Source organism: Periophthalmus magnuspinnatus, chromosome 14 (assembly GCF_009829125.3).
Source record: "Periophthalmus magnuspinnatus isolate fPerMag1 chromosome 14, fPerMag1.2.pri, whole genome shotgun sequence".
NCBI classification, from domain to species: domain Eukaryota; kingdom Metazoa; phylum Chordata; class Actinopteri; order Gobiiformes; family Gobiidae; genus Periophthalmus; species Periophthalmus magnuspinnatus.
This window is the reverse complement of record NC_047139.1, coordinates 14,371,452-14,396,613: the sequence shown is the minus strand read 5'-3', so window position 1 is coordinate 14,396,613 and position 25,162 is coordinate 14,371,452. Positions and strand designations below refer to the sequence as shown.

At 37.2% G+C, this 25,162-nt stretch overlaps 1 protein-coding gene across 2 annotated transcripts in view; it reads right to left on the bottom strand.

The window, feature by feature from the left end:
• Positions 1–5,035: 5,035 nt before the first annotated feature.
• Positions 5,036–25,162, bottom strand: part of cadm1a (cell adhesion molecule 1a) — a 183,604-nt gene continuing 163,477 nt past the window's right edge. The window contains exons 6-12 of one of the 2 annotated variants that reach the window (XM_033978598.2): positions 22,596–22,754; positions 20,219–20,315; positions 19,808–19,980; positions 17,317–17,409; positions 15,261–15,293; positions 8,118–8,246; positions 5,036–5,504 (exon numbers count right to left, since the gene is read on the bottom strand). In XM_033978598.2, coding sequence (XP_033834489.1) covers positions 5,386–5,504; positions 8,118–8,246; positions 15,261–15,293; positions 17,317–17,409; positions 19,808–19,980; positions 20,219–20,315; positions 22,596–22,754 — 803 coding nt within the window. In that variant the 3' untranslated portion in view covers positions 5,036–5,385. The remainder of the gene's footprint in view (positions 5,505–8,117; positions 8,247–15,260; positions 15,294–17,316; positions 17,410–19,807; positions 19,981–20,218; positions 20,316–22,595; positions 22,755–25,162) is intronic. The other variant, XM_033978597.2, reaches the window with a different exon arrangement.

The window sequence follows — 25,162 nt, the reverse complement described above, 5'->3', positions numbered from 1 at the left end:
ATTTAACAACTTGGACTGACCTTCTTCAACTATGATCCAAGTGGTCTATAAGTAAAGCGCAGTCATCTAAAAAGTTGTCATTACACCTTGGGAATCATAACAAGTAATTTCATACTTATTATAATGTTTAACCCCTAATGGACTGGTTTCAAGTTTTGAAACATGGGAGCCTGACCCAGTGACAAAAAATAATTTGCCATTTCAAACACTGAGCAAGAACATCAACGCATCATAAAGATCCAAACCACATGTCTTTATTGGTAAGAACTTGGTCTGCCCAATCAATGTGATGCAAATGGAAGTCACGTTATCGCACAATTATTATAAGGATAGTCCAAAACCCATTTCTCTGTCACTACCACCCAATTTGAAACAATAAAATGGTGTCATCAGTATGCAGTCCTGCTTCCTCTAGTCAGCTTGGTACAATCATATGATTTCCACTGGTAACTCTGAAGGGAGATTGCAACCGATACCAGACCACATTTTCCCATGTAGAGTAGGCCTTGTTCAGAGCAGCCAACTTATGTTTGACAACCCACCATTCTTTGGTCCTGAGAGAAGCACTGCAATAATAAATGTAACTACTGTTCAAATTGACGTTGCCTTGCTGGTTGGGGGAAACAGGACATCAGCAGTAAAAAAAACAAAAAAAAACAAAACAGAAAGTCCTTGTCTTTGTCCAAATCCTCCCCAATACAACGATCACTGCAATAGCAAAGCAGATATGTCATCATCATAACCTGACAACATTTTGCTAAAATATGACACATTTGTGACCCTTGACAATAGATATGAAAAACCAGTCTTGCACCCATGCATGACTATGTGATATTAAAGCTATCTCCAAGTGTTAATGTATGTAGTTACAACTCCAGATCAAACTGTAAAACACAAACATGTTAGGCAATGAAAAGGTGTGGCAACAATATTTCTCTGTTAAAAAATGACAACTGTTATGAAGTGAATAGTATTTGTGATGGTGAAGTAGGCTTATGTTACTATCGTATTCTTATATATACTGTACACACTACTTCCATGAATACCAACAAATAAAGAATTTAACTTAAGCTTTATTGTGGCACACATTCTTATTTCAACACTAGGTACCACTTTATAATAACTACACTATTTACAGACTTAGTAAAGCATGAACAAAAACTTAATTCATAGTGAGCAAATAGTTTATTAAAGAGGGGGTATTTACTTCTATGGGGTATTAACAGCTAATGCGTGACATATTTAGATCACCATGTTTCCTTTTATTGTTTTCAAAATGCTATGTTCGCTGAAAACAATGCATTAACATGTTTTATAATTTTCACTCTCATTTTTGTCACTCTGAGCCTCCTCTTTCTTTGCTCCCTGCGCAAAGTCACTCACTCCTCAGAGCGCTATCACAACACAATCAGCGTGGATCCTGCTAATGAAACTACTGCACATGGCATCAGGTTTGTCAACTTACTGTGTAGTTTTGTATCACGCTTTTGTAAGTTTATGGAGAATTGACTTGTGGGCTGAACATTGCACAGAATCTTACAGCTGAAATAGGGCCTGGGAGAGATCACTAAATTACTCAAACATGTACGGATGACATGTAGAACCTCTTCAGGAATGTTTTTTTATGAGGGAAGAACATTATAACGGTAAAAGCTAAATACCCCCTCTTTAAGAATCAATGCGACTTAAAAACTAAAGGGCTGGAGTTTAATTAAGTACTTACTAAGACTGAATCATTCTTAATAAATTATGTTTTTATGCATGTTTTATTAGGGCTAATTAATGCTAAGTTAAGTTACATTACTCAATTCAAAATGTGTTTGGACAGAATAGATGGCTTTTTGACCAAATGCTTGGATTTGAGTCTGCGCTGTCTGCTGGTAACTATTGGAGTCCATAGAAAAAATACATTTAAAACAACCAAAGAAAAAAAGAACAAAACAAAAAATGCTAGCCACATGACAATGAGGTCAGTCTTTGTACTGGAATGATTTGGAATTAGTACAATGCATTGATGAAGGCGTAAGGTCTTGCGAGCATATTTCCTGTTGTGTATGTCAGAAAACATAACGAGACATAACATGATGAGTTTAAAAGCTTAAAAAAACAAAGAAAAAACATTTGACCTTTTTATCTTGTCCAGAGTTTAGCAGACCTCAATTACACCATAAAAAATGAAATCGCCACACCGACTCATTGCCATTGTCAAAACAAAACAGCATGAATGTAAAACCAGTGACTGGCGGTAACTTTGAGAGCACCGCATGTGGACAACAGTCATTCAAAACCATATAGCCACATGATCCGGTGTCCTGCGGTGCTCCTGGTGGCTTCTCCAAACCAAATCTTCTGTCAGTGTTTGCCCGGTGAGCCACAATGCAGGTAAGAGGAGAAGCATTTTACTGTACACACATGCAAAAATACCCACGTTTTTCAAAATATGCCATGGAAGCCACAGTCGTCTCTCTCAGATATTGACGTTTACCCACAACTTTTGCCCATGTTACAAGTCGACAAAATGCACGATGACAGTGACACAATAAAATCCACAAACATGATAATCCCAGTAAAAATATTCTTTAGTAAGGATTAGTGTATAATACAGAAGAGGAGACTGTGAATGTTCTTGGCATTTCGTTCATTTTGTTTCACTCTGTTGGTAATTGTGTTGGAAAAACTCCAGTTAAATTTTTTTTTTTAAAGTGCCATAACCAGAGGTGGGTAGTACACAGTTACATTTACGCAGTTACATGTACTTGAGTAACTTTTAAAAATATATATACTTTTCAGAGTACTGTTCTAGCAGCATACTTTTACTCCTACTTGTGTTATATTTTTATGAAAGTCTACAAGTGACAAAAGCTTTATGTTGACAATATGAAATGATCTGAACATTCGTATTTCTTGCAGAGCTCCTTCAGATATGATTTAGTTCGTCATTTTTATATCTATACTTTGAAAATACCATATTTTGTGCAGTATTTAAAGTTTTGTCCTTCAAATACTACATCCTGACAGTTGCTTACTGTTACTTTAAGTTACTCTTACTTTAGTAGTTTTCCCAAATACTTCTTTACTCTTACTTAAGTAGTTTCTTGGTACACAGCTTTGTACTTCCACTTGAGTAAAATTATTTTGAAGTAACATTACTCTCACTTGAATACATCTTTAGCTAATCTCCCCACCTCTGGCCAAAAGTAATTTTAGTGCCATTACTTACGCACAAATAAAATTAATTAACCTAAACCCAAATCATCCTCATGGTATCAAGTAGGTGATGGCTCTTCCACCAGAAAAGTTAACTAGTTTGAAAACCAAGCACTTGCAAAACCATGAATTATGGACATACGCTGAAGTATTCATTAAAACGTCTTCACAAAAACACCCCCTTCGAACGAAATGCCCAGAACTCAGTGACTCCCTACAGAAGTGATAGATAGAGTTGGCTTGGTTTACACTGAGGGTGACATGAAAGAACAATGGAACCGCCCGCACTGATATGACACTATTCGATATATGCATTAGTCAGTAACATGCAAATTACTTCAGTTTCAGTTTGGTTAAGGCTGTGTGTTATCATAGAGGAATAGTGATGTGTTTAATAAATCATGAATGAACCAGTAAACCAGTGTAAGCAGGTCAAACTTGAACACTGTCAACACAGCACAAGAAACCATCAGGGGTAGGTCCAACTGGTGACTTTTACATATCGTAATTCTAACACCAAATCCAGTATGATCTTTCTGAGTTACCAGTTACCTGTGGCATTTTCCAAAACGAGAAGCCGGCGTAACCAATCAGTTTTGTTCCATTGGCCATCTTAACTCTTTTGGATATAGAATAATAAATAAGGAAGTGGAATGATTAGCCACTCATTCTGCAAAATCCTATTAAGAGATTGACAAATTGACTGGACTGGATTGTGGCAGTAACGCTTTGGTGATTGACTAAGGTGCCAAATGAGGCTGAAGATAAAATGTGGATCCTTGTAACGTTTGTGGTTGTTTAAAGACCCTGTACCCAGTTTTGAACCATAAACGAGGAATATGGTTCAGTTTAATTGCTAGCTCCGCCCACTTACACACTCTCAGCTGTGGTGGAAAGTCGTGGAATATAAAAGTAAAAGTACTGAAATTAAGTACATGTGTTCTTTACTAAATTTTACAGCGGAGACTTTCTACTTCACTACATTTGAAACCACATATCTGTACTTTCAACTCCACTGCATTTTTGAACTAGACAGAAAATAACAAAACTATAATAATAATAATACTTCTTAAAATCTGTCTAAAATACTTTAAAGGGATTCAGGAAGATACTTTAAAGGGGTTCAGGAGTACATTTTTCATTATATTTTTACGTCAATCATTTTGCTCCTGTATCTGTACTTTTAGTAACAAAAGTAGCTAAACTGCGTACTTCTTCCATTGCCGTTTCTGACTCTAATGTTGCACCTTAAGAGAGGAAAAAAACTGTCTGGGATAGTGTTAGACAGTTGCTCCTCGGCCTAATTTTTAGTGCAAAGGCGTTTTTCCTAAGCTAGAAGTAAAAAAAATAAATAAAATAAAACTAAATGAAAATCAGGTACAGGGCCTTTAATTGTGGACTTTGTTAGATAATTTTTACAGCCGTTGAATTCACCTAGTTTTTTCTGCTAAAACAATAATAGCTTTGAAAATTGGTCAACCCATATTTAAAAGGGGGATATGTTGAACTAGTCAAACTGAATGGCTTATTTTTGATATGCAAGAGCAGATGTAGATGCTAAATTATTAGTACAATACGATTTTATGTAACTCATGCATTTTTCAAAACTTAAGAATTGGCTCCTTACAATCTTGCATGTTTCAATGGTTGAATAATACCAATATAGTTAGTGTGTTTTACCCTCATATAAACCCAACAGTAGCTAAGTGATTTATAGAAGATGGAAAAAATAGGTGATTCCAGAAAAAAAAAAAAAATGTAATTAAAAAAGGAAATCTAAGTGAAGAGTTGAAACAAAAAGTCAGAACAAGGCACAGAATTTTCTGCAAATGGTCGAGCAAAATCAAACTTGTATACCAGCAGTTAGGAAGGTGTAATGTGAAGCTTTTCTACAGTGATATCTGGCAACCCTCCCCATTTGACCCCAACTCACTGTTTTTTTTGTTTTTTTGTTTGTTTGTTTTTTTTACATTTTTCAATCTTTTTTTTTTATACACACAAAACATTCCATCTACATCTGCGGACTAGACTAAACAACGGCTTTGAACAAGGCCTGTCCCTCCAAAGCGCTATGTCTCCTGGCCAAACGTGAACCTGAAGCGAATCCCTCCTTCTCTCCTTTTTGTCCCATAAACAGCAGTTAGTGTGAGGCGGAGCACTCAGCAGGGGGCGCTGTGATCAAATGTAGTACTCCTTCTTCTCGTCCGAATTAGAGTGTCCACCCTCTGCATTGATAATGGCCGTGTCCGCGTCTGCCGCGTCGTCTGCTCCTTTGGCTTCGTGCGTGAAGTACGTTCCTGAGGAGAGCAGAGACAAAACGGTGAGTTTTGTAGTCGCTTAAAGTTCTATCTACTGGTCTGACGTGGGTAGTACTCAGTTACATTTAGAACTTGTACTTTTCTAGCAGCACTACTTGACCTTACTACTTTAATTTTTATTGACATAACAGTACTCTTACTTTAGTAAAAGTTTTTGTTTCTCTCTCCTTCCGATATGATTTAGTTTGTCTCATTTTTGTGTCTGTTTGAAAATATCAGATTCGGTGCATTATGTAATGTAATTATTTAATTAATTACATTAACTTTTAACAATTATAAAACACATACAACACTGACAATTACTCTTACTTGAGCAGTAGGTTTCCAAATGTTTTTTTCTTACTCTTACCTGAGTAATTTCTTGACCACTACTTGAGTAATGTTATTCTGAAGTAACATTAGTCTTACTTGAGTATAATTTTTTCCTACTCTTCCCACATCTGCTATCTACATGTGTTCATTTTTATGTAATGATGATGATGTATTGTAAAAGCAGAGTCAAAGGCAGCTGTGTGCTTTCTGCATCTAATTACAGTATTTTCTCCTCTGCAAAGCAGGAAGTGCACTGTTAACATGCTATTTGTTGTTAGGTTTATTGTGGACATAGATACGTTTTAGTCCATATTGTGGAATATTTCAGGTGATGCATTAACATCTCTATGGCAAAAACACATGTTATCCAAGGCATTTTAGATCAAAACACCCATAATAAAATACTGTCTTTTGGCTGGTAGGAAATTGTTTGATCTATAACATTATTTGACTAGTTTCATGGAATTATGACTGATTCAGATCTGTGGCTGGCTTACTAAGAATGCATGTTGTTGTTGCTGTTGTTTTGTTTTGTTTTTTAAACAATAAAACATCTGCAATTGAATAAATGCAACATATATGAGTTTTATGAGCCGCACTGTGGCAAAGCAACATCTCCATAAAGGCAGTCTTGGTATGAACAATGTAACGCAAAACCCTGGATCTGTAGTAGTAACAGAAGATAAAACCCACTGATAAAATCCTTTATCTCCACTATTACCACAGATGAATCTCCTCCCTGAGCCCTCACAGCTCATTATGCACATGGGCAAAGCACACACCTGCAGCAGTAATATTGAGTCTTTGTCTTGCTCAGACCCACACAGGAAAACCAGCCTCACAAATGATCTGGAATAAGCCAAAGAGCACAACTGCACCTTCAGATTAACCCTGTCAAATCTGTCACCAAAAGACGCCGGAAATCCACTTCAAACCTCATTTACAAGATTTATTCAGCTACTGTCTTGGCGGGGGCTGATAATAGACGCGATATTCCACATGAAAAGATGAAGCAGGCAGTACAATGTAGGAAATACAAGCATGGTTTAAAGAGAATTGGTACATTTTCAGTAGCGTAGGTTTTCTTACTCACTTTAATCTTTTGTTGTGGTAAAAGTGTTATGTAATTGGGAAGGAATACAGTTAGTAAAGGCCCAGTGCCTGATTTTTTCTCCATGTATTTGAGCAGAATGTCTCTTGCACCAGTACAGATATATTGTATAAGCAGCTCTTGAGGTCAAAATATTTGGTCCACTGTGTGCAGTCTGCATCTATTTGTAAATTGATTCATTGTCTGATAATCAGGAAATGCATGCTAGTATGCTAGTTGTTAACTTAAAAGCATTTTCACGCACATTAGTGCGCTTTGTTGAGCGACCCCAGTGTGCACTAGAATTAGTTCTGTTTACTTTATTTTTGGGTCAGCCTTGCGCACACCCGCCACGCATCATTCACCCCAAACACGTGAAAGCCGCATGAGACTCAATCAGCTGATCAGTGAACTTATTTCTATAGCAATGAGCTTCAAGTGGACAGAGCCCTGTGAAAATGCACGCACACTCTTGCTTCCCCTATATATGGTGATCTTTTCTTTGACCTCTGGCTAAATCCACCGTGAGAACTCTATGCGGAGGAGAACATTTTTTTGAGCAACACACAGGCAGACCCAAGCTCACCTGCACAGACAGACGCAGGAGGAGACTGTCACTGCTGTTTAGTTGTTCCAAATTGCCTCCTCAGAAGAACGCGTCAAACAGCAGCTTCCAAATATATGTGATCCCATGTGGTTTATGTGGTTTATTACCCAACCCTTTTTTTTTTCCATTATGTTTACCACTTTCTACATTTTATCTGCATACAGAAGACATCACATATATGATGTAAGATATATGGAATTATGTATTCAAATGCTCAGAGTATCCACCCTTTGCTTTGTTGACAGTGCTGCAAACCCTTGTCTTTCTCTCACTGAGCTTTATGATGAAGTCACCTGAAATGGTTTTCATTTCACAGGTGTGGCATGTCAGGGATAAAAAATGCCAAAAGTGCAATGCAGTGCAGTGATCGAGACAAAGGGCAGCCATTTTTAAAAATCTGAAACAAATTTTCAGTTTATTTTTTTGTTTGTTACATTCCATATATGTCCATAGTGTTGATACCTTCAGTGAGACTCTACGATATAAATAATAATGGAAGAAAAGGCAACATAAATGTAGCCCCAAAACTTTTGACTGCTAGTATATAACCAAATCATATGTTTTCTTGCTATACAAGCCTTACCTTTGTGTCTTGCAAAGTATCGTCCCAGGACGATGAGTAGACACAGCATGGCAAATACAACTACTGCCACCACTCCTCCGATCACCGCGTGGTCCACTGTCCTGGGAGCGCCCTCTCCAGCTCTAGAATCTGTCACATCACAAACAAGGCACCCAATCATCATCATCAAACTAACACCACTGTAAACTGCAAAAGATATAATTTAAAGTCTTTCATCAAAGTCAAAATCTTGTTTTGAATTAATTGTTAATTAGATAATGCCATGGTTAAAATGTGGTTAAGGTAATGAATGATATTTGTAATACAATGGATTTCTGTAGCAATTTTGTAAACTTCCAAAGGTACACTATGTAACTTTTCTTTGACGTGTCTACCACCAGCCCGTCTCCATGGAGATAAAAATAATGCTTTAGTTTTATATAGAGCTTTTACAGATGCTCAAAGTTGCGTTACAGTTTTGTGCATTATTTATTCACTCCACACTCAGTGGTGGTGAGGCTGCTAACCCACATCACTCACCCACATTCATACAAGGCAATGTAGGTGAAGTGTCTTGCCTAAGGACACAATAACAGTTTTTGCCACTGCTGCCCCACTGTGGCACCTAGTATTGTATGTGCTTCCCATCCAAGTCCTGACCAGGCCCAGCCCTGTTTAGCTTCTGAGATCTGACGAGATTAGGCTTTGACAAGGAAGTTTGGTCTCTGCTGAGATTATATAATGCTTTGCCAGGAATTTTCCACAGTGCAGAATGTGCCTCTTGCTTGTCTTAGTGGAGACAAGCAAGAGGCACCACCAAACCAGGTCAGATCTGTGGAAGGGTCATTTCAAAGTATTTTTCAGCAATAAAACCACCTATAATTCAAGGCAAGATTGATATGTTTGATGTCAAACATACATATGCACCTGCTTTATCTGTTGTTATCCATAAATTAAGGATGTTCTGTTTTGTGGAGTTTGTTTTGGGTGCCACAGTTTTCCTCTGTATCTTAAAGTATGCAAAGGAGAGGGTGTTAAAATAAAGTTCAGACTTCAATCTGAGCTTTATTGTAACACAATTTGACCATAAAGAACAGACTTAGAACTACAACAGGTGAGCAGATTTGTGTCAAAGAGTCCATCTCAAAAATCATTACAGCCACAACCTGTAATGATATTTGTTTAACAAATATAATTAAATGTTTAACATTAAATGGGACATAAATGCACATATTATTTATTCTCAAAATGTTTTGTTTTCTTTTGTTTTCAGTTTCCAGGCAATCTAAAAACATATCTGATAGTGTTTGCTAATGTGTGCATTGTGTCAGTGCTGAAGATTTCACCATAGACATACATGAAACCTCTCCCCAGCATGATGTGACTGCAAAATATCAATAGGCTAATCCTCTAGTTATGTACTTCTGACCAAAATCCTGGCTCTAGATCTAGACAGATTTGGCAAGGTTTAATTAGAAGTGGTTTGAACTTGGTTTTCATCCAACACATAATGGAATTCTGCATCGTTGCAGGGATATAAAGTAGAATCTAGGCCAGGGCTAGGCCTGCAAACACTAGGAATAATGTCCCTTTGTCCCGGGAGACACATTTCCACACAATGCCATTAGCGTTAAAACAAGGCTGAAAGATTTCTGCTAATATTTGGGACCATTATTTACAAATGAATTCCCGTCCCTCAGCTGCTAGTGGCTAATTAGTGTGTAATTGGTGCTAAGTACGTATAATGGGCTTTCTAATTTCATCAGAAAACTGGCACAAGCTAAAAGTTACAGAAACATGTGATTTACCGGCCAAGAAACAAAGTTAAAGAGGTCATTGGGCATCATTTTTGAAACATTAATTCAAAAGCCCTGTACACATTTTTGCCCCATGTATTTCAGCAAAAAATGCACCTGTACAGATATATTGTAAAAGCAGTTCTTAAAATAAGTCAGCTGTGTATTGTTTGCATTTAATTATAAAGTGATTGTGATTTGATAACGTCGTTAGCTTTATAATAATCTCAAATTCCACTCTGGCCTTTGAAAGTTCTGGAAAGCACTCATAATCTCGTAAATTTGGACCACTGTTTAAAATGAACTAGTTCTGTTTTTCACATTGTAAGAAAGTAAGAATCTGGCACAATGCCTTTTTTACATTATTTTAAATAGATGCCAACCTAAACAGTACGCAATGACAGGAGTGAGAATCAAACTTTCTTTAAATAAATGAATAGAATAAATATAATAATAAAAAATAAAAAAAACTAAATCAAAATAACTGTTGATCTGTTGCTGTCACTGTTTCACATTCAAATTCATATTTTCTCAGTTCAGTTATTTATTTAGTTGTTGTTTTTTTTTCTTGAATTCATTACGTATATCTATCTTTTTTGGCACAAATTTTCAGTTGAGTTCAGCACATCTCTCTCTCTTTTCTCTTGTCTGCTATCTAAGTCATGTTATGTCTTTGGATCAGTGTGTCTTGGACCTTCAGTCTTTTCACATTTCACTAACCATTGTTAATTACAACTCCCTGACATTTGTACTATGCAGCATGTTTTATTGTCTTGCCATTGATAGCAGTTACTGGAGGATCTATATTTGAGGTCTTATTAGTTTTATTGCCATTTAAGACTAGACAAAGCTCTAAAAGATTCAGTTGAATGAAAGGATGAAAAGAGTATTGTGAGGGTGAGTGGTAGGCAGAGCAAAATATCATCTGCGTAGAAACTTAGTGGGTCATTATAAATATTCTTGGGCAAACTGTTAATGTGTATAATAAAAAGAAGTGGACCCAAGACAGAACACTGCGGTAAACCTGCACACACTCACTATGTTTACATGCATGCCAGGAAAAACAGATTACTAGCCAGTCCAATAAAGACAATTTATCAAAATGAATGTAAACCCAGGAACTACAAATGAGGTGTCGTGAATCAAATCTAAAAGTAATAATAGCAATAAGACATCTCAAGAAGCTGGTACCTGCTACATCTAACAGCGCAGTCCAATCAAGCTAGAAGTATTAAACTGCACAAGGTAAGAAACAGCCAGGAATATATTACGCAGTGTTTGGATATATATTTTTTCTTTCATTTTAGTCTTGCATAATTTTATTTGTAGATACTTGCACATGTGACATCAAATGTAACTGTTTATGTGGAATTTCTATAGTCTGATAAATCCATAAATCAGATAAAGATCAGATTTTCTGTGTTCATGTAAACATATGTAGTGTTGAAGACCTTAGACAGATAACATTTGTTGTCCAAGGCCCGAGTCACATCCTTCAGTACTTAAATGGCAGCTGTTGCAGTGCTATGTTACTTTCTGAATCCTGATTGATTTATTTGTGGCTAAGAGGTCCTTGAGATGTTGACATAAAAATCCAGAATATTTGTAAGCATGGACATTGAGACATTGAGAGGTGAAAGCAGGATCTAGTCGATTGTAACTGGAACGTTTTCTGGTACAACAAATAAACTGTAATTGTGTCCTGCTTCGGCTAGCTGCAATACAAAGGGCCTTCATACCCTCACCAGAAAAACATGGAGCTGAAGGGAGGGGTTTGAGGGAGGAGTCTAAGGGAGGTTGTAGGGGAGGTCCTGGTTGAGTAGAGTCTCTGTGGGTCACTCTGTCATACCACTACACAGGTAATGCACCATATGTGGATCATTTATTAGAACACTAGGTAGGCAGAAAGCCACTTGAGCCAGCTGACTGTGCAAATAGAGTTGCTCTGAGCTTGCCTTCAGACCTTTAAAAATTATTATCTTTAGCCTACTGTTGAGAACCAATGAGTCAACTAAGTATTAGGCCTGTCACGGTAATTACTATATCAACTTGCGGCTCGCTCAGACTGCACCTGGTCCAGCTACAACTGCAGTGTTGAAGGTTTTGTTGCTGTGTGCTGTGCTGTTTTGTCACTGCCTTTGAGGCTGCACAAGCTGCATCGCTACATTTGGAGGAAAAGGGGAAAACTTTCAAGCCTGAGAACACCATCCCAACTGTGAAATAGGGGGGTGGCAGCATCATGTTATGGGGTTGTTTTGCTGCAGGATGCACTGGTGCACTTCACAAAATAGATGACATCATGAGGAAAGAACATTATGTGGAAATACTGAAGTGAAATCTTAAGGCATCAGCCAGTAAGTTAAAGCTTTGGCACAAATTGATCTTTCAAACAAACAATGAGTCATAGCATACTGCCAAACTGGTTACAAAGTGGCTTAAGGATAATAAAGTCAATGTTTTGGAGTGGCCATCACAAAGTCCTGATATCAATCCTATTGAAAATTTATGGGCAGACCTGAAAAGACATATGCGAACAAGGCGGCCTACAAACTTGTCTCAGTTATACCAGTTCTCTCAGGAGGCCAAAATTCATGCCAACTATTCTGAGAAGCTTGTGGAAAGATAGCCAGAACATTTGGCTCAAGTCATACTGTTTAAAGGCAATGGTACCAAATACTAATGAAATGTATATAAACATCTGACTTTGAAGAACATAATGAAAAAAATGTCTAGAAGTCTTTTTGGTAATCCTAATTGACCTAAAAAAAAAAGTTTAGTCTGATTTCAGGTCAGACAGTGAGAAAAAAGGCATATGTGTCTTTTTATTTGGCATATATTAACTTCTGGTTTCAATGGTACTTGGGGGCTCAATATTTATTATGTGTATTTTTTTTCCACTTGTGGGGTACAATAAGATTTGAGCTGTAACATCTTTGATTAACTGATTATTCTAGTGTTTTTTCTGTCGTTTATGTATTGTAGAAAATTTTCCCCATTAATATAGTACATTTAGAACAGTTTATACACTAGGGATTATCCTGTTTTAGGCTTATTGTGTCAGTGGTATCGAGCTGTTTCAATAATATTCATCTTATTTATATGTAGCACTGTATCACACTTCAAAATTTGTAATGATGACAGCTATTTACTACAATAGATCAGTTTAACTTAAAATAACTGTTGCATGTGGGTCCCTCTAGTAACAATCAAACAGCAGATATATACAGAGCTATCACAGACTACAGCTGTGTGCTAATTCTACGTGCCATGTTCCTGTCAGCTCACCATGTCTGCTCTGTTTAATGACACCGCGATAGAGCAGAGAGTCACCTGGCCCAGTGCTGCTACAGTAAAGAGCCCATTATTCTCACTGTGATTACATATGTGCACAATTATCCCAGCAGACACAGGAGAGTTGGAGCTCACAGTCACTCTACAAGCACAATGAGGAAATGAGGGTCCATCTAATTATACTAGAAACAATTGGATTATCAATATTAGGCCTACCAAGTTATGGGAAAGTTATACTTACAGGGGTATTTATATTGGCCTAAAAATACAGATCAGCCCACTGGTACCATTTTATACCTTAAAGTGGACCGACTTTTCGGAGCCTTTAACAATGTTATAATTGTTTCTCCTCACCATTTACTCACCCAAAGTTGTGTTGGGAGTGATTCATGCATGTCTGAGCAATCTTCAATCACTTATTTAAACACAATTTTGCCAATCAATTCCTGTTATGCCAGCTTCACTGTGCTTACTTTGTTTTACAATTCTATTTTCTTAATCTCTGTTATGTGTAGGATTGTGCAGCATCACAGTCATTTTTGTATAATAATGATCCATAGGTGTGGACGTGGAGTTAGCTTCTCCCCAAAATTGCAAAAAAACTGTATTGGTATTGGTAGTGGTGCTTGTGGTGCTAGTAGTAGTAGTATTGGTAGTACCACTCCCTTCGTCTCTTTAGTGCTTCGTCCATTGATTCTGCAGAGATATGCAATGTTTTTCAGTTCCCTGTGATATTCTTTTCCTATATTTTTTCCACATAAGCAGCTTTGACACAAATAGACCATGCATGTGACTAGATTCACACCTATTGGAGAATGTGTGTATTCTCGATCCCTAGTAGTCGTCAAGACTACAAATTTGTATTATGCTGTGAAATGGCATGGCAGCTGAAAATATTTGTTTTCAGTCTGGTTTAATCTTGTAAATATAACTGTTAGCGTTAAGTGTACTCATGAGGGATCAGTGAGTGTCATGCAGCATGCTGTGAAGGCAGGACAACAACAGAAATGCAGGTCCAACAAAACATAAGACACCAAGTCACTGCTCCATCTCCACATTAGCTCAGATGGTTTTAGAAAGAAGCTCAGTGATCGTAATAAAGCTTTGTTTTAAGACAGTATTTGCTTTTTTATTGATACAATTATATCACCCATTAATGTCCTCAGATGTAAAGTAAACATATGCAAATCAATATGTGTCTGTAGTTTATTAGGTTTAATGTTTAATGTCACCAGTGAGTGAGAAAGATGCTGACCACTAGGTCTGGCTGTAGAACTGTAAATACACTAATCCTATAGTGACTTTGCACTTGTCAAAAACACCTTTAGAGTCTGGTTCAAAAGAGAGCTCTGGCTCCAAACACTGAGTTCTGGCTGTGTGACAGCTCTTAGGGGGAACATTCTGAGAGCCAATCTTGTTGGCTGCTGTGGATATTTAAAGTTTGTGCATATCTAATGAGGTGGGACTTTGATTGATGAAGGCTCAGACTGGACTGTGTGCCACTATGGCCCCACCCCCAGACCGGCAGTCTATAAAACCCTCTGCTCTTTTTAGAAATATCCTCTGGGGGAGGAGTGAGCTGCAGCCTTTGATTTCAAATAGCTATTATAGTGAATGAGGCAGAATGATGAGATGATGTCCATAATATCTACACTCAGTGAATGTCATAATGCATCCATCATTGTTTAATTGATTTTTTTTTTTTTTTTTTAAATCTGTTTAATTATAAAGCGTTTCATTGTCAGAGTATCAGAAAGTCTGCGGTTTGCATGCTTGTTGTTAGCTTTACACTGATGTCAAAACTCATTGAGGTGAAAATTAGAATGCTCAGAATGCATGAGGTAAGTAAGGAGTAACTTTAAACCACTGCAAACCATTTAAAATGAACTAGTTCTGTTTTTTTTTATGTTTTTAAGACAGTAAAAATCAGATCCAGTTTTTAAAACAGCCAGGGCACATGCAACATCAACTACGAAATCTGGTGGAGATGAACCAGTGACTTCTTCTTGATCATGTCACAATAAAAATAAAATAAAAAAAACAACACAAAGGCAAAGCAAAAGTCGACATTACCCACCATGAGCTGCAGGTTCGGTGCTGGGCGTAGTATCTGAGGATAGGTGGACACAGGGAGGAGGAGGAAGAGGTGCAACACGAGGAGAACATGCAAATCAAGAAGAGGTACAGGGAGAAACAGACCACATCTATAAGCAAGCCATCAGAACTGCATCACAACACAGGACAGGACAGGCCAAAACATGGACACAAGGCACCACACTGCACATAGGGGGTGCTGCAATCCAAGGAGGAACATTTGAAAAGACTGTGCAGGTACGGAAAGTAGAGGAAACCTATTCATCAATTTTTTTTTCACATTGACAGGTATAGATAGATACTCACTGACATATCTTTTATCATTATTACATTTCACTTTAATTTTGAAATACTTTAAAATGGAACTAAATCAACATTTTTGCTAATTAACAGTGCCGAGTCCCTAGTATTGTTTATTTTATTTTATTTTTTTTTTGCATTTAGTGTAAACTAGGTAAATTTCCAACATAGTGTTCAAAAACAGTAAAAAAAAAAAGAAAAAAAAAAAGTGTACTGCCTCCAGTGGCCTCTGCGATTTCAATTACTATGTGACACCACACATGACTGCCCTGGTTACAGCCATGTGCTTCAGATTACACCTGGCTGCAGGAGCAGAGTTTGAAGTGTGGATACATGTTAGACCAATCACATCGTTCCTCAGATCTCCAGACCCTCCCCCAACTCCCCTCCGCAACTCCCCTACTCACTCTCTTATTTAGTCCAGGTGCTGCCCAGTTTAGCAGCTCCATTTGAAATATGTTTGTGGCCACAGTTTGTGGTCTCATTTTTTAAAATACCTTCATTTGCATAAATGTTTATATATTCAGTATTAATGTGTAGTTTTCAAGGTATGTTAACAGTCCTTCATCACCACAGCTATTAAAGGTGGAGGGTCCAGCATCTGCTTGTCTCCATGGAGATGTTATAACTTTGTGTAGAATGTTCCACAGTATAGCGTTGTTGATGTTTGTGGAGATAAGCAGGTGACATTACAGGTCGATAGAGAGAATCTATGTTTTTCAAAGCATGTTTAGAGCCATAAAAACATGTAACATGTAATTTTATAAATGCAATATAGATAAGTTTAATGCCAAACTATGGAACATTCCAGATAAAGCAATCTCTATGGAGACAATCTCAATTGAGAAGATGTTAGAAATTTAGACATAGATGGGAAAGGACATGTGAAGGGATATTCAAAATGTACGCTCATCAATGGCAAAATACAGTATAAGAAATAATGCAAGTGTGTTACTCAAACACTTCCTGAAAAACTATATCAGATATAACTCTTGATCACGCAGCTCTAATTAGGTCCAATGACACAATAAACTATTAAAATAAACAATATTTAACCTTATTTTGATATTTAATTTTATTTCATTTATTATTTTACTTTACTGTGAGGATCCCAGAGCACCATAGAGAGCAAGGATCATGGTCTAAAGAACCTAGATGATATCAGAGCACTTTTTAGAAGAAACCAATCCCAATATATGTCTTTGTTGTTATGAGTGGCAAATTTCATAAACCTACCCATGTGAAGCTGCCATGGCATTACTGAGAGAATCTGTTTCCACTGTTTGGGTCATCAAAACCTTAACAGCTTCTTGTTACAACCATAATACTCTTAAGCCCCATTCACACCTGCAGCCTGAACTGGGAATTTACCTGCATTTTGCCAGAACAGGTTCATGTGTGAACAAAGCTAGAAATGATTGAAAAATGTTCATGGACTATAGGATAAGGTTCCAAATCAGGCAATGACAGGTCCAAATACCAGGGTAAGTGTAACCCAGCAATGTTCTGGGACTGATGCTTGTGTGAATGTGGGTCATAATTGAGAGTACCCAGCAATTTACTGGGAAATATGTGTGAACGGAGCGTGAGACATCCATGGAGTTTCCGGCCTCTTCTTACAACTCCAGAACAACACCAACTTTCCACCCGTCATCACACTATCTTTTAGTAATGATCTGGTAGATAATGGAGCCACATGAACAGGTCAGAATGGCAGGATGCGTGCAGATGTACTGTACCTGGATGGTTCTCCGGGAGGGGCGGGGAGGTGGTGGGCATGGCGGTGGTGGAGGTGGTGGTGGTAGTGGGGATGGGGGTGGTGGTGGGAGCATCTGATGAAACACATGACACAACAAACAGGGAGAAACAAATGAGTACAACAAAAACATGGGGTTAGCTGATGGTTGCTGTGTCACTGTGACTTCCTCAGCCAAAACATACCTGGAAGAGTATTTTGTCACATGTTTAGGTCATTTTGGTGACTCAAAGGTGCACTATCTAATAAGGATGGGCGATATAACAGTTCCAGTAAGAGTATTGACAGATATTCATACAGATTTGTTAATACTGGTATCAGTGAATATCAATATTCAATACAAATATTTGATACCAACATTTTTTTTCTGCTGCCCCATTCTCTGTGTGCCCTTTTTCAACAAATTATCAAGTAAAATGGAAACAGAACAACATTAAATGACTGTATGCCTACACAAGCATGATTAACATTCCAGATCCATAGATTTTGTTATTATTTATATTTTTTATATTTTTAAGTCAAAAGTTAATTTGTCATCTTTACTTAAACTGTGGCAAGGTAAGCCCACAGTAAGAAAGCATGTTTTTCAAGGTATTTTGTATCAAAAGAAAATATGTGTAATAGATCATGTTAGAAAGATGAGTTTAATGTCTTTGGAGACTAGTGGAGACTAGAAAATGCCCTTTTGCTATTTTTATGTCTTCTATAAGTCCGTAATCCATTCTTTCATATTGTAAAGCACATTTCTGCATTGGAATTATGGACTCAACTAAATGTATGTGTTAGCACTGACAAGCATTTATATTCACTCTAATATGGTTAATTTCGTTGCAGCCAGCAGATGGCACAAACATCACCTAATGATCTTGGGCAAGGGAATTCTGTCACTGTAATGCTTTATCAAACACAAAACCAAATTAACACCTAGCTACTTTGGTGTGAACTACCTGTGGTTCCACAGTAATGATGATAATTATCTTGGGTATTTTCATCTCTTTCTGCAACTTGATCATGAATACTGGAAATGTTTAATTGATCTACTGATTTTTAATATGAACAAACACCACATTCTCTCACAGACTGTTAGGTAAAGAGCTTGTGGAATAATGTTATTTTGAGATAATGAATATACTGCAGAAATAATTGCAAGAGACTGGAGAAAAAGTTGAGCGTGGCATAGACAGGAGACATGACATTTACATGTACAGGGAAATTAGCACATTCAACTGTAGAAAATGTCAGTGCTATATATGACAGCAAGAGAGCAGGATAGGCAGGAAAAAGATTAAGGAAATGAAAAATGTGAATGACGTATTAAAGAGGTGTGAACAGGTATGCAAGCAAAGGTGAGGGGAATGGTTTTTCCAAATTAATACAAATGTACAAGACACTTATGAAATGTTGTCTTTAAGTTAAATTAACAATGCCTTATCCTTGCAGAAAGTTACACTCTCCTGTGAAATTATATCCTGTCCATGTACATCTATATAATCTTAGTCAGACATCGGGAAAGCTTTCGTCTAGGGATTTTGGTTGGCTGATATTTGCAATTTTAAAGTATGGGCTACTGGCCTTAAATCCTCAGCAGAGGCCCATATTTGTTTTGGCTCAATCAGCTTCCTAAATATGCATAAAGAATATATGCATAAAGTTTTATATTAACACTTTAGTTCAAAGAGTGTACTGGAAAAATTTGACTATACTTTTCTCTTATCCAGATGCAGTAAAACATGGTTGTGATTGAGTTTGTATTAAATTCAAATTAGATCATTTGAGAAAAAATATAAAAATCAGTTCTATATATTGGGCCAAAAATAGAGCTTATTAGCCATCGGTTTCTCTGGAACAATTGTATCAGCCACGAAAAAATGCATATTGGTCGATCTCTAATTTGGTCCTCTTGTTTGTTTTTGTTGTTGTTTTAACTTATTTATGGTTCTAATTCAAGCAATAAGATCAGCTGTGGAAGTATCACAGCTGGGTAAGAGAAGTCTTTAAATAATTTAAATTGTGCACTATAGACCATGAACTGGGATGTGGGAGCATACATTCTGTTACACATCTGGGATCAAGAAGGACAGAGGCATGAGAGTTGTTGTTAGCTTTACAGTCGTGGCAAAACTCTGCATTGATCTCTGAGAGTTGTGAAAAGGGCATATAACTCATCATGGTGAATAATTAGGATGCTCAGAATGTGTAAAGTAAGTGAGAAATTTTAATTTAAAATGAATTAGTTCTGTTTTTCACGTTTTTAAGACAGTAAAAAAAAACTGGTACAGCGCCTTCAAATAGCTTTTTTTAATCTAAAATTAGTGCAATTATTTTTTTTAATACATATGATTATATTGTGATCTGAATAATCATGGTTATCAATTAACTAAATAATGTCGGCATCTCTGTCACTTTGTAGGATGTGAAAATAACCAACTGTCCTAGGGGTTAGGCTAGAATATATCTGAACTGTGTAAATGTACCATATACATAGAGGATGTAGTCGTCATAGGACTCTCCCACTGCGTTGGCGGCCACACAGCGGTATGTCCCATTGTACGACTTGTTCAAGTTCTCGATGTACAGGTCTCCTCCAGTGATGACTGCGTGGGAGGGAACGTCATCGTCAACTTTGACCCACTTTACTCTCTGAGGCCTAGACAAAGACATGAGTAAAAGAAGTGTGGTGATAAAAATGACTGCAATTATGATAAATAGGTGTAATTGTTGTTTGCATGAGCTGCCTGATGGAAGTTAGCCAGGCCACATTGCAACACAGTTTTCACTATATTTCCATAATTTATAATATGATTTAAACAATTTAACATGATTATGACCTAATGCACCTAATAGGACTAGACGTAGAGTATATACAGTGAGAGTGTTTCACTTACTCTGGTTTGCCTTTAGCTTGACATGTGAGCTCCAGGTTCTCTCCTTCTCTGGTCAAACCCTGAGGAAACTCCACCACAATCTTCACTTCAGGCTTGTCTGCAAGAAAAAGAACAAAAACAAATCTTTTTAAAGCCCATGTATCCAATTTTTGTCCATGTATTTGAGCAAAACTCCAGTACATACATACTGTATAAGCAGCTCTTGAGGTCAAAATAAGCTGCAAACTGTCTGCATCTAATTATGAAGCTTTTTATTGTTTAAAAATAAGGAAGTGTGTGTTAGTGCTACTTGTTGCTTTACAGTGACCTGTGATCTGAAAGTTGTGAAAAGTAATTATAAACTCATCACAGTGAAAAATTAGGATGTTCAGAATGCATAAGTCAAGTGAGGAACAACTCTGGGCCAGTAAACATCAAGTACAGCATCTTTAAATTGTCTATGCTTTGCTTTACATTTCATGTCACTACATACAATAGACAACAGAGATGATACAAATAGGAACAAAGAGGGGACAAGTAGTGACCCCTGCGGAGTACCAACCAAAAACAATGAGCTGTCTGGGAGATGTGTCAAAATCTCACAGATAGTGAGCAGATAGAAAGCCGAAATAGGAGTTGTTTTGAAAAGCACAATATGTTGGACAAACAAATCAAACGCTTTGTTGACGAGTTTTGACAGCGGGGCGCATTGACAATCTCAGCCATGGCATTCTTCTGAACCAGAAATGTACTATTGTTACCATGCCATTGACTTGGGCTGGTGCTATCAAAGTCTGTTTGTATCTTGGTTTGAGAGATGTTCCTTTATACAGGACAGAAATCTAATGTTTTATTCAATCATCTTGGCATGAAGATTGAATACACTCTTGCCTTACAGGGAATAGGAACAAACAACTGCTGCATGTATACCAGCTAACCTTTTCATCTCAGTCCTGTTGCAAGTCTAGAATGAGATTTGTTTAGTTCAGTGACACATGTGAAACAAAGGAGCTCATTGGTCATCCATTATTTTGAATAAAATGACATTTCTCTCACCTCATGTTTAGTGCTTTCCTCAGAGATCCTATGGGATATTTCATTTTCTAATCTATTTTTCTCATATGGTCAACAATAAAAACTAAATTCCGCTGCTTGCTGCATGAAATTTTACAATGGAGATGCGGGACCAATCAGTTTTAACCAATAAGTCAATGGACCTGTTTCTTTTGTGAAGCTGTTTCAAAACAATATCACAGTTTACAATCAACAAAATGTAAAATGATGATCCATACATGTTAAAGTTTCATACTAAATACCCCAAAAAGCATAACACGTCTTCTCTAAAGTAACTTCATTACGTCCCATCACATGTATTTGCCCCATTGTACTTCCTCCGCTCCTGTTAGAGTCTTGTCACGTTGCTGCTGTAAATATGAGTGACTTGTGTGTGGTGTAATGATCTCCTGGAAGTGCTCAGGCCTCTGCACATGACTGAATGGAGACTCCCCACAAACAGCCTCTTCTGTGCGGTGAAACAGAGCTGAGCTCAACACAGGGCCGTTATCATTATGTTAACCCAATTATTTGTTTTATTGCACCCCCGCCTCATAAAAGCACTCAGGAAAGCACCATCTATCTCCTGGCAGCCCACTGACCTTAAAGGAGAACTAGCAACAGTAGAGCAGTGCTCCTTGTTTTCTTTGTTTCTTACTTTCTCTTTTTTCCTTCCTTTTGCTTTCTTTTTTCCTTTCTTTCTTTCTATCTTCCTTTCTCTCTTTCTTTCGGTCTTTCTTCTTTCCTTCTTTTCTCTCCTCCATTTTCTTTCTTTTTCTTTTTCTCTTTCATCCTTCCTTCCTCTCTACTTTTTATATTTCTTTCTCTTTCTTCCTTCCTACCTTTCTCTTTCTTTCTCTTTAATGCTATTTTAGTCCTGTTTTACTGCTGGTTTAGTCCTGTTGTAGTCCTGGTATAGTCCTGGTGTAGTCCTGTTTTAGCCCTGATGTAGTCCTGGTTTGGTCCTGGTGTAGTCCTGTTTTAGTCCTATTTTAGTCCTGGTTTAGTCCTGGTTTGGTCCTGGTTTGGTCCTGGTATAGTCCTGGTATAGTCCTGGTATAGTCCTGGTATAGTCCTGTTTTAGTCCTGGTATAGCCCAGTTTTAGTCCAGTTTTAGTCCTGTTTCAGTCCTGTTTCAGTCTTGTTTAGTCCTGATTCAGTCTTGGTTCCATCCTGGCTCAGTCCTTGTGTAGTCCGCCCGTCCACGTATCTCTCCTTCACAGTGGTTCTCCTCAAGGTTTCTCTTTTACCTCTATTTTTGTATTTTTTAGTTATCCCTGCGAGGCGACTGCTGCTGTGCGTTTGGGTTCTACAAACATAAGCTGAATTGACACCAGAGACTTACATTGTACTTCTAGATGTCTCTGTGCCTGGAAGTCTTTGACGGCAGGATGGTCAACGATACAGACCACGGGCACACCATCGTCCTCTTTACTGACTGTGAACGTGAGCCGGCTCGTCACGGTGTACATGCGGTCGTACGTCAGCTCCACTTTGGGTTTGCCTGATGGGAAGAACAAAGATAACAACCAATGTGTTAAAAAAAAATATAGTAAATAGTATAGATAAAATATATGATCCGAAGTCAAAGCAATGTCTGTGTAGACCCTCATTCGTCCAGGTCTCTTTTGCTAAAGTCAAAGCAATATCATCATTGTCCCATTTTAGCAAAAAATGAAATTGTATTTAATTTGAAAATCATTTTATTGTAATATTTGTTCACTTTTTTGCATAATATAGGGCCATTAAATAAACTGCCTACTACTCCAATACTCATTAGCATCCAGTTCAAATGTTAAAGTAAAAATATTGAGTTTCTTGAAGCCTTGAAGGTTTTCAAACAGTCGAAAAGCTAAGGGTTTTTCAGTTGAACCTCAATGAATTAAAAGAAAGAGATTCATTTTAAGGGCCTTGAATCCACAGAGAGAAACTGTTAAAAGAATCTTTCAGCAACTTCACCAACTTTAAGAAAATGATAACGGATTGAAGGCTGTTGGAAGATTACACTCTTTCAAAGTAAAAAAATAAAATAAAATAAAAAAAAATCTTCTGACTTTGAACTATGACCTCGTGAAATACACTGAAAACTGCTGCAGAAATGAGCTGAAAACCATTATGGACAAATGCGTGACTCATTTTGTGGAGGAGTTATTGCAAATAGAGTCGACTTATTATTGGCTGGTGATCAGGATGTGTTGAGTAGTGTTGTCACGTTACTAAAATTTCAAACTCGATTTCGATACTAAGGAATATAGGTAGGTTCCATAGTGGTCCGTGGGCGTATACTAGTCTATGTGGTCTTATACTTGTTCTGGTAATGCTTCATTCCTGTCCTGTGAATGTGACTTAGTAGTTAGTATTGATTAGTGTCTGATTTTCGATGCTTCTGACCACGTTAACTGTTGAGCCTACATTTAATCCCCGCCAGCCAATCACATCCCACTTCCTTGACCTCTCAACCAATTATCTCTCTAGCTATTCTTATAAATACACTTTCTCTCCACACATTTTCCTACTTGGCTTAAATGATTTTGGTAAAAGAAAAATCTTATTGTGATTTGACAGACAAGCATTATGGCTGAGAATAGATTTATATTTTAATCGTTGGATTGTGTTCACATTTTAAACACACACAGAAGCATTAAAGCAGGATTAAACCTCTGAACTCCACCCACAACCACATTTCAAATAGAATTATAAAAGGAACTATGTAAGATTTAGATTTTAAATTCCATAAACATGCCATTACTGTGCCCCAGACATAAGGTAAACGTGTTCAAATCAGATATAGCTTTAACTCATGTAATTCTGATCTATTCTTTGTTACAAAAACACTGGACATAATGGATATTGTTTATGTTATAATTTGGTGTTTTGGCCCTCAAGACAATCATCCAATCAGAAAGCAGAATGAGCCTCAATGGAGCTCAACAGTGACCGTCCACCCCTCGGTTCCAGAGTTAAATTTCCCATTAATTTTTCTCATAGACTTTCTGAAAAAATGTATATTCAAAGTTAGAAAGCTGGCTTGTGGTAACTAATGACCACAAGATCTATAATTTTATTTAAAATCTGTTTTTGAACCTTTATAAACAGTAAAGTTATTATAGCATATCACTGGATCTTGCATTTTAAACCACCTTTATGGACTTAAAACATCCCCGTTATGGATATTAGTCTATGGGAAAAATGAATTGAGAATTTACTTCTGCAACCTGAGCAGGCTGTCACTGGGTTGCCAGTTTTTACAGATTTTCTTTTATTGATTACACATTGCTATTTCACCCTGCAGAGGACAAGCAAATGATGAAGTGAAAATAGCAGAGAATAGACCTTGGTTGACTCCATATATTAGCCTGAAATACTGAATATTGGCTCCAGTGTCAGCTTGGAAGACTTATTTTGACTTAAATAACCCACAGTGGATCAATATACTGTAGGTAGTTATCAGCCTCTCTTAAATAACTATTAAAGGTGAGGGTTGTCATATGGGCCAATGTAAATCCAACTTGTGTCCACTTTTTGCCACATTAACTTCACTTGCTCATTGGGTTTATTGTAGATTTATGAACAAAATTTTAGAAAGGTGCTGAAAATGCAGCTTTTTAATTCACAATCGATCTGTTTTTCCTATATTTTGTCTCAGATTATACTAAATTACTCACTGGTGCCAGCAGAGGACACAGTAACTTTTTGGGACTCATTTTGAGGACAATGCATTTAAAAAAAGAAACAAAAAAGGAGCACAAAGTAACCTTTCTGGAGGCAGGTCAGCAACCTACTTGGCTCCATGGGGATATAATTTACTTTATTATTTCAAAGTTGCATGCACAGTAATGCAAGATGATAATAGGTTTGTGAACAAAAATGCCAAATTGTAACATCAACAACTTGACCATCATGATTTTGTAA